The sequence below is a fragment of the Olea europaea genome, chromosome 19 (assembly GCF_002742605.1).
Source record: "Olea europaea var. sylvestris chromosome 19, O_europaea_v1, whole genome shotgun sequence".
NCBI lineage: Eukaryota > Viridiplantae > Streptophyta > Magnoliopsida > Lamiales > Oleaceae > Olea > Olea europaea.
In genome coordinates this window covers 4,509,985-4,524,300 of record NC_036255.1, presented here as the reverse complement: position 1 = coordinate 4,524,300, position 14,316 = coordinate 4,509,985, and the positions used below count along the sequence as shown (strand labels likewise).

The 14,316-nt window shown below is 40.2% G+C and overlaps 1 protein-coding gene across 2 annotated transcripts; it reads right to left on the bottom strand.

Moving 5' to 3' along the window:
- Positions 1-6,449: 6,449 nt before the first annotated feature.
- Positions 6,450-12,961, bottom strand: LOC111368566 (thiosulfate/3-mercaptopyruvate sulfurtransferase 1, mitochondrial-like). Of its 2 annotated transcripts, none has more exons than XM_022989882.1 (12): positions 12,864-12,961; positions 11,660-11,793; positions 10,741-10,800; positions 10,454-10,516; positions 10,026-10,150; positions 9,754-9,928; positions 8,718-8,777; positions 8,115-8,173; positions 7,736-7,817; positions 7,425-7,488; positions 6,972-7,039; positions 6,450-6,800 (listed from the first exon to the last, which is right to left on the bottom strand). In XM_022989882.1, the coding sequence occupies exons 2-12, from the start codon at positions 11,774-11,776 to the stop codon at positions 6,678-6,680; spliced, it is 996 nt and encodes a 331-aa protein (XP_022845650.1). In that variant the 5' UTR covers positions 11,777-11,793; positions 12,864-12,961; the 3' UTR covers positions 6,450-6,677. The 2 variants fall into 2 exon arrangements, with proteins under 2 accessions (XP_022845650.1, XP_022845649.1); XM_022989881.1 differs by lacking the exon at positions 12,864-12,961 and adding an exon at positions 12,447-12,831.
- Between the last annotated feature and the right edge of the window lie 1,355 nt (positions 12,962-14,316).

Below are 14,316 nucleotides of genomic sequence, written 5' to 3'. Positions count from 1 at the left end.
GGAGTTCGCTTATTTGAGCCTCGTCGTTGCTGATCTCATTGAAGTGTATCCGACGGTGTGATGGCACCCCGACCTCAACCGGGCTCATGGCCTCGGCTCCGTAGGTCATCGAGAATGGTGTTTCCCCTATTGCAATTCAGCTAGATGTTCTGATGACCCAGAGGACGTGGGGGAGTTTGTCCACCCAAGTCCCTTTTGAGGTGTCAAGCTTCCTTTTCAGGGTGTGCTTGATAGTCTTGTTCACTGTTTCAACTTGTCCATTTGATTGAGGGAGATGAGGCGTTGAGAAGTCCTCTTTTATGCCTAGCTCGTCGCATAATTCTCGCATCTTCCTGTTGTCAAACTGTCTTCCATTGTCGAACACTAAGGAGTGGGGAACGCCGAACCCACAAATGATGTTCTTCCAGACGAATTTAGTAGTGTTCGCCTCGGTGATCTTGGCAAGGGGTTCAACCTCGACCCACTTAGTGAAGTAGTCAATGGTGACAATGGTGAAAGTTGCACTTCCTCTTCCTTTTGGGAGTGGACCAATGAAGTCAATGGCCCACTTGGTGAATGGCCAAGGGCTGGTTACTACGGAGAGGCTCTGAGAAGGCTGCCTTTAAATATTTGAGAAGCGCTGACACTTGTCACATTTCTAGACAAATTGGCAAGCGTCCCTTTTCAGAGTCGGCTAGAAGTAGCCTTAACGGAGAACCTTGTGTGCCAGAGCCATTCCTCCGGAGCGATTTTCTCAGATTCCCTCATGGATTTCTTTGAGGAGAACTGGCGAGGCGAAGCCTCTCTTGTAAAGAGTATCTTCTTGCAGGACGAAGTGTGCAGCCCTTCTTCTTAACTTCCGCGCCTCGCTTTTAGAAGTAGGCAGTGATTGATCCTTCAGATAGGTGATGATAGGCTGCATCCATAATGGGGTGCCTTCTATCTATAGTACCTCTTCACCTTCGGAAGTGGAGGGCTTTGATAAGTACTCAATAGGGACAACCTTTAGCAGCTCTGAATCCTTGCTACTGACCAGTTTTGAAAGGGCGTCTGCATATGTATTTTCTAGGCGGGGGACTTGAGTCAGTTCGAACCTTTCAAAATGAGGAACTAGGTCCAGAACCAACTTCAAGTATGCAACCATGCTACTGTCCTTGGCCGCGAAGTTCTCATTGACTTGATTCACTACAAGTTGAGAATCACTGCATCTCTTTAGCGAGTCTAAGACTTGCCAGAAGGGCCTCCTATTCAGCAGCGTTGCTCGATGCTTTGAAGTCGAACCTTACTGTGCAATTTAGCTTGTGGCCTTCCGGGCTTTCCAAGATGATCCCTGCCCTGGAGCCAGTTTCTCTTGAGGACCCATCTACAAACAGTTTCCACGTGGGGGGCTCGGTTGGTTCCATTGCCGCCTCCATTTCTGGGGCTTTGGCAAACTCGACCATAAAATCTGCAAAGGCCTGGCCCTTGATGTCGTGTCAAGATCGGAACAATAGATTGAACTTATTGAGCTCGATTGCCCATTTTAGCAGGCGTCCTGATGCGTCTGTTTTCTGCATTACCTGCTTCAATGGAAAGTTGGTGAGAACTTCGATTGAGTGGGCCTGGAAGTATGGCCTCAGTTTTCTTGAGGCTGTGATAAGGGCGAGTGCCCGTTTCTCCATGTCTGGGTAGCGTGTTTCAGCTGGGAGAAGTGCTTTGCTGACGTAGTACACTGGTAGCTGGCGCTCACTTTCATCTCTGACTAGGACGGCGCTGACCACCATGTCCAAAACCGCTAAGTATAGCAATAGTGACTCCTATGGTTGAGGTTTCCACAGGAGAAGTGCCTCTCCCAGGTGTTTTTTTAGCGCCTAGAAGGCTTCTTCACATTCAGAAGTCCATTGGAATTTCTTTCCTTGTTTAAGCACATTGAAGAAAGGCAAAGTTTTATCTGTGGCTCTGGAGATGAAGCGATTGAGTGTGGCTATCCGACCATTAAGGCTTTGGACCTCTTTTGGTTTCTGAGGTGACCTCATCTCTGGCAAGGCCATTATTTTCACTGGATTTGCTTCAATTCCCCTTTGATTGACAATATATCCCAAGAATTGGCCTGAAGCCACTCCAAAGGTGCATTTGAGGGGATTCAGCTTCATCTTATATTTTCTAAGTATTTGAAAAGTTTGGTCGAGGTGACTTGCGTGTTCGGCTGCCTGGAGGCTTTTGACTAACATGTCGTCCACATAGACTTCCATGGTTTTGCCAATGAGTTTGGCAAACATCATGTTGACCAGCCTCTGATATGTAGCTCCGGCATTCTTCAATCCGAAGGGCATGACTTTGTAGCAGTACAGACCTCTGTCTGTAATAAATGACGTAGCTTCCTCATCAGGTCGGAACATGGGTATCTGGTTGTACCCTGAGTATGCATCCATGAAGCTTAGCAGTTCGTGTCCAGCAGTGGAGTCCACAAGTTGGTCTATCCTTGGAAGTGGGAAGCTGTCTTTAGAGCACGCCTTATTCAAGTTTGTGAAGTCTACGCACACCCTCCACTTTTCGCTAGGCTTTTTCATCAGGACCGAGTTGGATATCCACTTCGGGTAGATGGCTTCCTTTATGAAACCACTGCGGCTAAGTTTGTTGACTTCATCTTTCAGTGCCTTGTACCTCTCCGGATTGAGGGCACGTCTCTTCTGTCGATGGGGGGCACAAAAGGGGTTGATGTTAAGATGGTGGCAATTGATCCTTCGATCTATTCCCACCATGTCTTCATGCTTCCAAGCAAAGACATCCAAGTTCCTTTTCAGGAAGCTTATCATCTCTTCTTTTGCTTCGGGGGACAGTGCCTTCCCTATACGCAAGACCTGACTGGGGTCTTCTGGGTTGGCATAGAAAGTTTCCAGTTCTTCCATTGGGGTCGCATTTGGTCCATAGTCAATTATTCGGGGATCTAACTCATCAAGAGGGTGCCCTTGTTCAGGGACCTCTTCTATGTCGACTTCCTCTTGTTCAGAGGTATGCCCTTGTTCAAGAGCGTCGAGCATTTTCACGTCTGTATTGCTTTCAGTGGGAACCTCAGTTAAAGGATTACATTAACAGTTCGGGGCTCCGACTTTCGCAGCGAGTTTAAGTAGCATGCCCTGGAGCCCATCCGATCGCCTCGGACCATTGCAATCCTATGTTCAGTTGGGAATTTCATACACAAGTAGTGGATGGATGTGACGGCCTAAAGATCTTTCAAAGCGGGTCTGCCCAATACTCTATGATAGGCCGATCTGTGGTCTACCACTAAGAATTCTATGAAGTGTTGGGCTACTAGGGGTGCCGAATCCATCTCGACGGGTAGGGTGATCCGACATCGTGGGACGATGCTGTTCCCAGTAAATCTGAATAGTGGGTCGGTTATGGGATCAACACATGTTCAATCTGTATTTTGTCAAAGGTGGAGCCAAACAATATGTCATTGTCGACGAGCATGCGTTTGAGCCCGTTTCTGGCTACTACGGCTCTTACAATCAGTGCGTCGCAATGGGGATGGTGAACTCCTTGCGCATCTTCCTGGGAGAAGGTAATTGGGGCCATCATGTTGGCCTCTTGGGACTCGTTGACAATGTAAGTGATCATTGGTGGGTCCTTTGCTTCCCTTGTATAATTCATTTGGGCATTCCTGGTGTTGCCACCGATGTGGGGTCCCCCAATGATGGTGTCGATTTCCCTGATGATTTGGCCCCTAGAAAATGGGGCCTGATCTCTCTACCTGGACTCTCCTCGGTCCCTTGATTCTCTTCTCCGAGGTGATTGCTCTCTATGCCTTCGATCTCCCCTGTTCGGGGAGACAGATCTGCGAGGATATTCATTCCTCTTGGAGGGGTGTGGGTCGGTCCGGTCTGGGCGTCGAGGAGCGTCTCTACATTCGTTGATGTCATGCCCATAGAGTTGATGGAAAGTGCAAAACCTTGCCCCTTCCAAGAGCCTGTTTGATTGCTTCTTCATCTTTTTCTTGCTATCGTTTCTTCCAGATGGCCCCGCTTCGCCAGGAGCATTTTCATATGCCAATACTGGCACTGCATTTAGTGTGGCAAAAGCCAATGCCTGTCCAGAGGTGGAAGCTATTGTGTGTCCTGCTTGAGTCCATTGCTGAGTAACAAGGTGTGCTGCGGGTCCTCGACTTACCTGCCTCTGAGGCCGAGGGAGTCCCTGCGTGGCACGATTTCGGTGATCAATCATTTCTTCACTCACGATTTCAACTCTCATCATTTCCACGAGTTCGTCATAGGTGGAAGGATTCTTGCTACGCACGTCCCTTCAGAACAAAGTGTTCATGTTGAGGGCGCCTTTCAGGGCTGAAAGGGCTTCTCTGTCAGTGACCTATTCGCAGTATGTGATTTCGTCCGTAAACCTGGCAAGATAGCTTTTCAGCGTCTCTCCAGGGGCCTACCTCATGTCTTGCAGGCATTGCACTGGGGCCTCTCATTTTCTTCGCGAGAGGTACTGATTCAAGAATGCCTTCTTCAAATCTGGCCAACTTCTAATGTTTAGGGGAGGAAGCCTGCTGTACCACACTTCGACGGCTCCAGCTAGTGTTAAATGGAAGGCTCTGCATTTCAAAGTAGGCGAGGCTCCCTTGAGACTCATTTGTGTCATATACTTGGTGAGGTGCTTCTTCGGGTCCCCCTTTCCTTCATACTTGGGGATCTTAGGAGGTATGAAATTTGCTGGCATTGGGAAGCTTCGGATCTCCCTTGAGAAAGGGAGGTTATCATCGTCGTCGTCAATCTCATAAGACCGATAGGGCCCATCTGATCCTTCATCATCTTGAATGTTCTGGGGAGGTGGAGGTGCTTCTCCTCGACTTTTCCAATCGACTAGGTTCCTCATGTCCCTCCTATTTCTAGGAGGAGGAAGAGCCTGTTCTTGTTCCTGATCTGGTCAAACTGATCTTCTCACTGGACGGACCATATTGCTAGGATCCTCCCCTATCCAGTCGAAGATGCTTACCGACCTCTGTTCCTCATATTCTTGAGGGAAATTGTCCCCCAAGTGTGGTTCTGATGGCTGGTTCCCTTGCACATAAGATGTGGCTTTGGCGTCCACTTCTCTTTCGAGGGGACGTTCTCTGTGCTACTAGTGTGGCCTCGGGAACGAGATACTGGGGCTTCCTGCACTGGGTAAGATTCTTGGGGCATTTGAGAGTCCTGGTGACCTCGGGCTTGCATGAGAAGTTTATGCATCGTCATATTCTGAGCTGCGATGTCTCTCATACCCGCAGCTATTTGAGCCATTCCTTCAGTGAGCATGACTATTCTTTTACCTCGGCGACGTCGGTGATGGGGTCTCTGGTGAGTAATATTGTTATGGAGCACCTCCTCTTCAGAGGCCTCTCTCATGGGGTTGTTGTCTTCATGGCTATAACTCATCCTATCTCTTTTTTTCAAGGGTGGTGAGAATTTGGATTATAACTCGACTTTGTTCTTTTTCAAGAACGTGCTCTTTTCAGGGTTAGTCGCTAGTTTTCCGGTGTTTTCTCTGGTGGAGAATGCAGAACTTTGAACCGGAAGTGTTTCCCACAGACGGTGTCAATCTGTTGACCTCGAAAATTGGACCTTCTATGTGGCCAACCGAGAACTACTCCACGTATTCCTCCCTGCGCACAATCAACGCACGGTCAGACGCACACGGCCAGGACTAGCGGGGGTGGTGGCGGTCGTATACACTTCAACGGTCAAGTCAGGTTCAGGTGGTCAGAACAGTACTCAGGGGTTGTGCCTAATAATAAGAGGGAGGAGAAAATATATATATGCTTGCTATGGAGTGCTATGTAGTAAGAGTTTCATTACCTTTACCTCTTGCCAACCCTTGAGTATTTATAGGTGGGATGAACCGTTGGATGTGAGGCACATGTATACATCTGACGGTATGAGGTGTCTGCTCATAGGCGTTAATTAGCTGCGTTTGTAGAGTGGGCGGGTAATTGCTTCTCCTGAGTTGAGTTGACATAAAGTTGATAAGTAACATCAACTAGCCTCATGGAGACGTCAAATCAAGTTAAAACTTACGGGCAGAAAGGATCTTGGCAAAGATCTCCTTCTGAAATTGGCGACGGATCTTCTGACAGAGATTCCCGGAGTGCACTTCACCTCGGCTTTAGAGGCAAGGCGCTTTGGTCAGTTCTGCAGGATCGCCTATGTCTCGCAGTGTGATAACAGGTCGTTGACATTGGGGAGATCACTTCGAAACTACTTCAAGTGAGTGTCTATTAGATCGGAGTGTGTGGTGGTGGACATTCCGAGGTGGTTCAGATAGACGCGTAACATTAGCAAAAGGATTTTTATCATATGATTGACTTTTGAGGTCTGTCTCTCTCTTAGACTGTTTACCCAACTTGCACATTCGTATCGAGTAACATGATCTTATTATACAGAAAATACGAGTATTTTTTTTTTAATAATAGTATGCCTCTTATTGGTAAATAATAATCATGTATAGCAGTTGGATGAAGAGTAACATCAATTATCTGCACATAAAACAAAGGTCAGAATGCTCGATCGCTGGTACAAAAGAGGGTTCAATAGTCAGAAACATTTCGATGTTCAAATTCATTAGAGTTTGGTGATTGATACATCAAATGGACAAAAGATTTTCAAACTATATATGAAAGTGTAGTTCTCACAGCAGTTATAATATAGCAATGGAGAGAATCGAATAATCTATAGACTTGACATTCATTTAGCCGGCAATCCTTCATAAGCACTGCGAGCGTCATTGGAAACGTCCAGTTTTGTTGCCCATTCTGTCCACGACCCATCATATACCGGAACATTAGTCTTCCCAAGTCGATGGAGCCCCTGATAGATGACATCACATTATTTTTATTTTTATTATTATTATTATTTTTTTAGGTCAATATTAACTAGAGAAATTGCACAACGAAAAAATGATTGTTCATCTATTGAATATAACGAGGTTATGATCAACTTGAGTGGTAGTGGTTGGAGGGAGAGAGGGAGAAAAATCACCAATACGAGGATACAAGCAGTTACACCAGTGCCGCATGAAGTCAGTATAGGCTTGTCCAATGATATCCCTGCAAGAAGTGGCAAGTTGAATTTGGACGAGCAACCGCAATTAACTTGGTATAGTAAATTTGTTTGACATATAGGGCATGTTTGATGTAGATTTTTTAATAGTAGATTTTGTGAAAAATCAATTTCTTTGGAGAACATAGGAAAAAGCTGTCCACATGCAAAATTGTGTCACTTGAAGAGTGTGTGACTGAAAATGAGTTTGGAAAAAAATAAGTTTTAAAGAATGCATACCAAACAGAGGAATATGCATACCAAACAGAGGAATAAATGACTGACTACACATAAAATGAGGTCGACCACCTCAAAGAAAAGAAAAAATGAGTCAAAACTAGTAATCAACATTCGGGAAACTGGATTTATGTCAACGCAAAAATGAGCTCTTGCCTTCTTGTTCAAATCTTTTCTTAAGCTCGTCTGCAGGTAAGAGTGCCTGTGAGCCATCCAGCATCTGCAAATAACCCCTCCCAAAATTCGTAAAACTAGGCAACTTATTCAAAACTTCCATCACGACAATCAAGAGAACCACATACTAAGAAGATTGTCACTAAAGACCCCCCAAGGCCAAATTAAATTCACCTATTAGATGTTAGAACCCTATATCTGTGATCATTCCAAGTTTTCTCTCTTTCTATTCCTTGATATGAATACATATATTTTTTTTAAAATCGACAGTGGTCCCAAAATTAAGATGTAACCTCAGGGAAAGGAATGCATTTGCTTCCTGGTATATGTCCGCTTCTTAATCCCTTTCGAGGCTCTGGTGCAACCCCATCAAACCTGTGAAGAAAAAGTTGAATTTTTAACAACGCTGGAATATGAATTTTATGAACAACGTTATTCACATGCTTGTTATAAGAAAAAGCTTGTGGAACATTTGGTTAATTGGTCTGCGTTACGTAAATCAAGTACAAAAAAAAGCATTTTGGAGTGTTAGTACATGAAGAGGGAGGGCAGTCAAACTTACTGCATAAAAAATGCACCAGTTTTGCACAATATCTCCAAAGATCAAACAAAACAAGCAATGAATTAATGACAAACAATAATTAATGGTGCAGTAAAATATGGATAATGTACCTAGCTCTTGAGCGAGCATCTATATGTTGAAATGATTTTTCTTCAATGTTCTTCTTAACCTGCAATTAAAGAGAAACTATATCTTGAAACAAGAACAAAATTTCTATGCGTAAAACCACATTCACTACTGATTGTTCTTGAAAAAGAGAGGGACGCTACACATTTTGATCCCCAAAAATCCAAACGAGTCTAAGGTATGACATAAAGTCAACAAGAAAACAGTCCTCAAATGGTGAAGTTAGAACCCACATTGCCAAGTTGATGGTTCGAATATGCAGTCACAACACAAAGAAATTATCCCAATTAAGTCTGATGTCCTTTTGCAGGTGCTTATTTTTAAAGTCACTATCAATTGAAAATGCTGCAAGAAATTAACTAGAGATCTGCCTTCTTAGCATTAGCCCGAGCGTTTTACAGTCCACTAAGTCATAAATTCCTAGTACAAATGGAACAGATCAACGAAAAAATTGTTGCTTCATCTTGCCCGATATTTATGAGCCATGCAAATCAATTACAAGTGGGAAGCAAGTTTCACTATAAAATGTAAATGATACTCAAAAGACTAGATAGCATCATCTAATAAAACACACAAAGGAAATAGACCTGTTCTACTGCCCAGATGAAATGGGGCTGGAATTTGGTTTGGAAGGTAACTGGCCCAACCTGCAAACGTTGAAATGCTATCGGTAGTACTTTAAACAACACAAATTTGGAAAAAATAGACTTGAATAACAATTGAACACAATTTGCAAATGGCCATCTTTACAGGAGCATTACGTGTGAAAGATGGCACCTGCCCTAAAACTATGAGAGAAATGTGAAGAAAAGGGTTGAAAACAAGAGGTCAAAGATTGGTATCTCATTGGCAAGGTCCAACTAATCATTTCAGTAGTTAATTGCATTCTATAGCTGTATACTAGAAAAGATTCTGCAAACCCTCGTAATAAAAAGCCATAACAAGAACAAGAGTATTAAATAACGCAATTTACTTAGCTAAATTTGAATCCAAAGTATACTTGTCTATACTGGAGGCCGCATTTCAAGTTTGTGATAAATATGGGTCCCATATAATGGAAGAAAAATTATTGTAATATTTTGGGTGGGTTGTTCTCCTAAAGTGATTGTCATCTAACTCTGGAAAATTCATAGACCATGACCATCAGGAGCAAAATTATTCAGCCACAAGCTAGCCTCAGTCTAGGAACACGGATATGGTCTCTTATTTATGTTGCTAATAGTCTAGTATAGATGTCACATAAGAGTGGACATACGAAGTGTTGTACATGCAAATTATCAAAATCTAGCATTCTGGGATTCGTTAAAAGGGGCTTCTTGACTTTGTATGTGGAGACTTTCTCATGCCATTCATGAGTTTGATCATCAGAACGATTGAAGATGTATTGCAGAAATTTGACAATAGGAAAAAATGTTATGAGAAGTTCATTTTCAAAAGAAAATAAATGTTACAATTGGAAATTGATATTAGAGATGTACATCGTCAGTAAACAGTTGCTGTTTAGTCATTTTAACATAAACCAATTTAGTTAGAATAATTATTTAAACATAGAGGAACTGAGTTTTGACATCCAGTATAATAACAGATCATGAAGCAGATTTTTACAGAGATAACGTGACTTACTGGCTGTCCTCGATATGCTTTCTCTATTGCCTCAATGGCAGCACTAGCTTGCAAGAGAGCATTTGATGCAGCATCACTTGAAGCACTCGATTCAACTTCAAATCCTGAAGCATGCCATCTTGGCATGCCTCCATCTAAAACCCAAATTTTATCATGCCCAAACACTCGAAACATCCTGTTTATCAATTCATATTAGTTGAGCAGTGTAATAACTGAATGCCAAATTTGATACCCTATATCTGGTGACTTAGAGTACCAAACCTGAAACTCACCACCAAACACGAGCTGCACTGAAAAGGCCCATTCCATCATAAACAACAACTCTATCTTTACTCTCAATTCCTAGTGCAGAAACAGCAGCAGCAAATGCTTCCTCTGATGGCAGCATATGTGGCAACTGGTACATGTTGCAGAGTCAGAAAGATTGTTCGCAGCACTTGTGTAAGTGAGACCACATGATAATAGCATGTGCCACTCACTCGTGAGTCCACACGAACAATCTCTTGAGTATAGATCAATTAATATAGCTAGCAAGTAGCTTGTTGCATCATGACCAATTCTAATTGAAAGAATTTAGACTTATTGTCAAAAAGACATTTATATACTAAGTTAAAAATAAACCTCCACATATAGCTTGAGCTTTGTTTAGCTGTGGGTCATGTTTTGAACAAGTATATTTAGCCAGTGAAGAACATCTTACATTGGCAAATCGATCTGATATGCCATCAATATCAAAGAAAAGGGCACCGGGAATGTGTGCAACCTGTCCAGACAGCAGGTGAAAATTTCTAAAATCAAAAGTCTATGAAGAACTAAAGATCGAAAAAAAAAAAAAACAGAGTTGACTTATGAGATGTTTCAGATCCATGTTAATTCTCTGTTGCCGATGCAATTTGAACATGGAACAGAAGTGTTAAACAGCAGTCTTTTATAGGTAAATGTTAATCAAGCCACTTGTACGAAGTAAGAAATTTAAAGGATTGACACCTGATATTCTTGAAGTGGGTTCCTCTGTTCATATGGCATGTACCAGGAGGCATCTAGCACCTTCAAAAATTAAAAAATAAAGTGATACAATAATAAAAAAGCAGCACGACATTCTAATGGGATAGGCATGTTATTCTAAATAAGTCAAAAGCTATCTTGCACCACTCAATATGGTAACCCTTTGGGTCTACCGCCGACTTAAATCATCAGTTCATAACAAGCAAAGTTTTGGCCAGGATTAGAACCAGGAACATACATCATGAGTTGGCTGACATGATTGCCTTTCACCTACTCAACTCTTCCCCAATGACGACCCTCCCAAACCGGAGAAAAATGTTTAAAAAGTATCATAAGAAGACGTCCCAAAGATATTTCCCAAGATCCAGAAAAAAAGTACAAATTGTGAAAGAAAAATATGATCATGATTTATTGGTTACAGGGTCTTCCACTTGTCTTTGGATTCTTTCAACTTTGGTTTTAACCACAGTACAAAACATCATAGCTTCCAAGGCAGCTTCTGAACTCAGAAATCTGAGACATACATGGAAAGCTGAAATTAAAATTGGCATGAGACTGATTTGAGGGAGTTATTACGTTGCAAAATTAGCATCATTAGAAAGACCAACATGCATTTATGCAAAATTGAGTTTAGCAAAGTCGATTGGTAATGCCAAATACCAATGTTTCTACTCATGTCACATTGTCTCATGGTACCAAAGTCCGGAAGAACTAAGGAGTATGGATAATTATGTACAATACAAAGAAAACTATGGAACAGGGCTTTTTTGACAGGGATAACACAAAAGAAGTTTCTACATTCCAAAAATCCATTGAAAGAAAACAAACATTCTATGACAGAGAAACTTGAAACTCCGATCAGTCCATTCGACAAGATAAATCAAAAAGCTTATTTATACACCTTCAAGTCAGGCTCTCGGAGATTAGCATGGAGCCAGTCAACTGAAACAACAGGCTCATTAGTCAACAATAACTGGGAGTCAAATGAAGCTTCCGGCACAGCTGCTGACGAAGACATACTGCAAATCCCAAGCCCTGTATGACAATGGGAAATAACCAATCGCTAAATGTTCTCGCTTGCAGGGAACGAGAAAATGATGTGCACTAAGCAGGATTATTTTACCACAGGCACTCCAAGGAAGGAAAAAAACAATAATCATCATCAGAATTGCATAAAAAATTAACAATTGTGATGATTCCATTTATCGAGAGCTCCTTTTCCATTTAAATCACAAGATATCGCCGGATATGAACTAGATTATGTCTTATCCAAATAAAATCACACTATCATGAGGTACGTTATAAAAAGTAAATGAAACACAACAAAAGGTAACAATGAAAAAAAGAAGAGGCTTCCGTAGGAGACCAGATTACTTCTGTGTGATTTTACATCAAGTTCAAACAACACAAGGACACAATTTTCAGCATGTTTGATGTGCTTAAACTGTATGTCTAACTTACTTTTAAGTTACTTATTTAGTCGAAGTTAGGTTTTTTTTTTTTTTTAATTAAACTAATAAAACATAGTTCTAAGCTTTAATCACATTCAAACATGCATCTATTTCTGGGGCAAATTAGGGGATTGAAATTGCATTTGATTACTTAACAGATTCGTTTTTAATCCCCTTGACAGTATAAAGTTACTCTATTCTCATCATACAGTAAACAAATTCACTAACAAAACTTACTTTTAAGCACAGCAAAAAAATGCATCTATTTTCCAGAGACAGATTTGGGAACTGAAATTGCTCTCGGTCACTGGAAAGTTCCCTTTTTACTCCCCTTGGAGTGCGATGTTAATGTATTCTCGTCATACGGTAACAAATTTACCCCAGTAGTGAAGATTACCAACAAAAAATAAAAAAAATAAAAACCTCACACAGTTATCGACAAAGAAATTATAAGTTGAAATGTTCTGCAAATTTTGGGGAGACTTGAAGCCTAGAACGGAGATTCAGAAATAGATGAAATCAAGAATTGTTAAAGATACAAAAGTTGATAAACCCCATCGACAAAAATACATAACCAGAAAAAAACCACGAAGCAAAACCGATTGTCTTAAAGGAAATATAGAAATAAGTAAATAAAGTGTAAAGGGAGCTTACTGTTAAGGGAAAAATGGGAGGTGAAGAACCGGCCGGCTACGCAGGGAACTCAAGGATTAGTACTCCACAATATTAGTCAAGATTTGTATTAAACTATAATTTTTTACTAAATTCATTCAGGTGTAAAGTAAATAAAAATAGTATTTCCTGAACAAATTAAGCCCTTTTTTATATTCATTTTTTTCAAAGTGTATTTTTCACTATCTTCTTTTCAACCACACATTCTTTATTAAAATAATATTACACGTAAATAAAAAAAATTTCCTTATTTTTCAACCACACACTTCTCATCAATTACTATTCTAAAATGCATTTTTATGGTTAAATTTTTAGTAAATTTGGATAAAAGTTGATATAATGTATAATTAAAATATTATGAATACGGTAAAATATGTTATTAAAATTAATTGTTAACTAACAAGTCTATTATTACTAGTAGAACACAAGAAGTCTAAGAAGTTACTAGTCGGCTTGTTTGGCATTGTTCACCTAAAAATATTTTCAAAATGAGTTAATTTAACGTGAATCCCTTGTCAAACTCTTCTAAAAATGAAAAAAATAAACAAAAGCTATTTTTAGTGGCTCTTTATTATTTTCACAAGTTGTCCATGAATCACGCTCATCATTGTAATTAAATGCTTTGTTAAAGTGAAGTCATTATATAACAAGTTGGTAAATAAATACAAGCACAATAACATATATGCATAAAAATAACATTTTTCGACATCTCCCGTAAGTCAATAAGGTGTAAATCATCTTGTATTTGTAACTCACAATAAGAAAAAACTCATAAAAAGCATATATTTTAGAAAATAATTCTTAGTTAAGGTATAACATTATATTTTCATTCCACACTTGCAATTATCAAAGGTGCATTTTTTTCTTCAATCTTGAAATTCAAAATAAGTTTTTACGATGGAGTAGATGAATTTTATAGAGATCGTGTAATGAGATCTATTTAAGAATCATATCAGTATAGTTTATCTCTCAAGTAGACAAGAAATTTTGGCTATTATCGGGGTTTATTGAGATCATAACGTTGAAATTTATATATCCTAAAATTTTTTGTAATTTTGGATCTAAGGCTATGTTTGATGCCCATTCTATATCCAATTTTTAAACAAATTATATACATTACAAAGTGAAATATGATTGGATTAAAGTTTTTTCAGCAAAAAATAAAAATAAAAATAAATTCCCACTTTTTTTTGACCTCATCCATATGTAAATAATTATTTAACTTCATTATGTAGGAAATAATTATTTAACTTCATTATGTAGGAATAGTAGTATTTTTAAAACAAGTCTATGTGATAATCGACTACACATTTTATTATTGGTAATTATTTTTTAGATGAACATAATATTAAGCACTCTTAGGCTATGTTTGATACAACTTCTTTTCCATAGAAAATGGAAAAGAATTTTCATCTTCCAATTTTTTTTTTTTTTT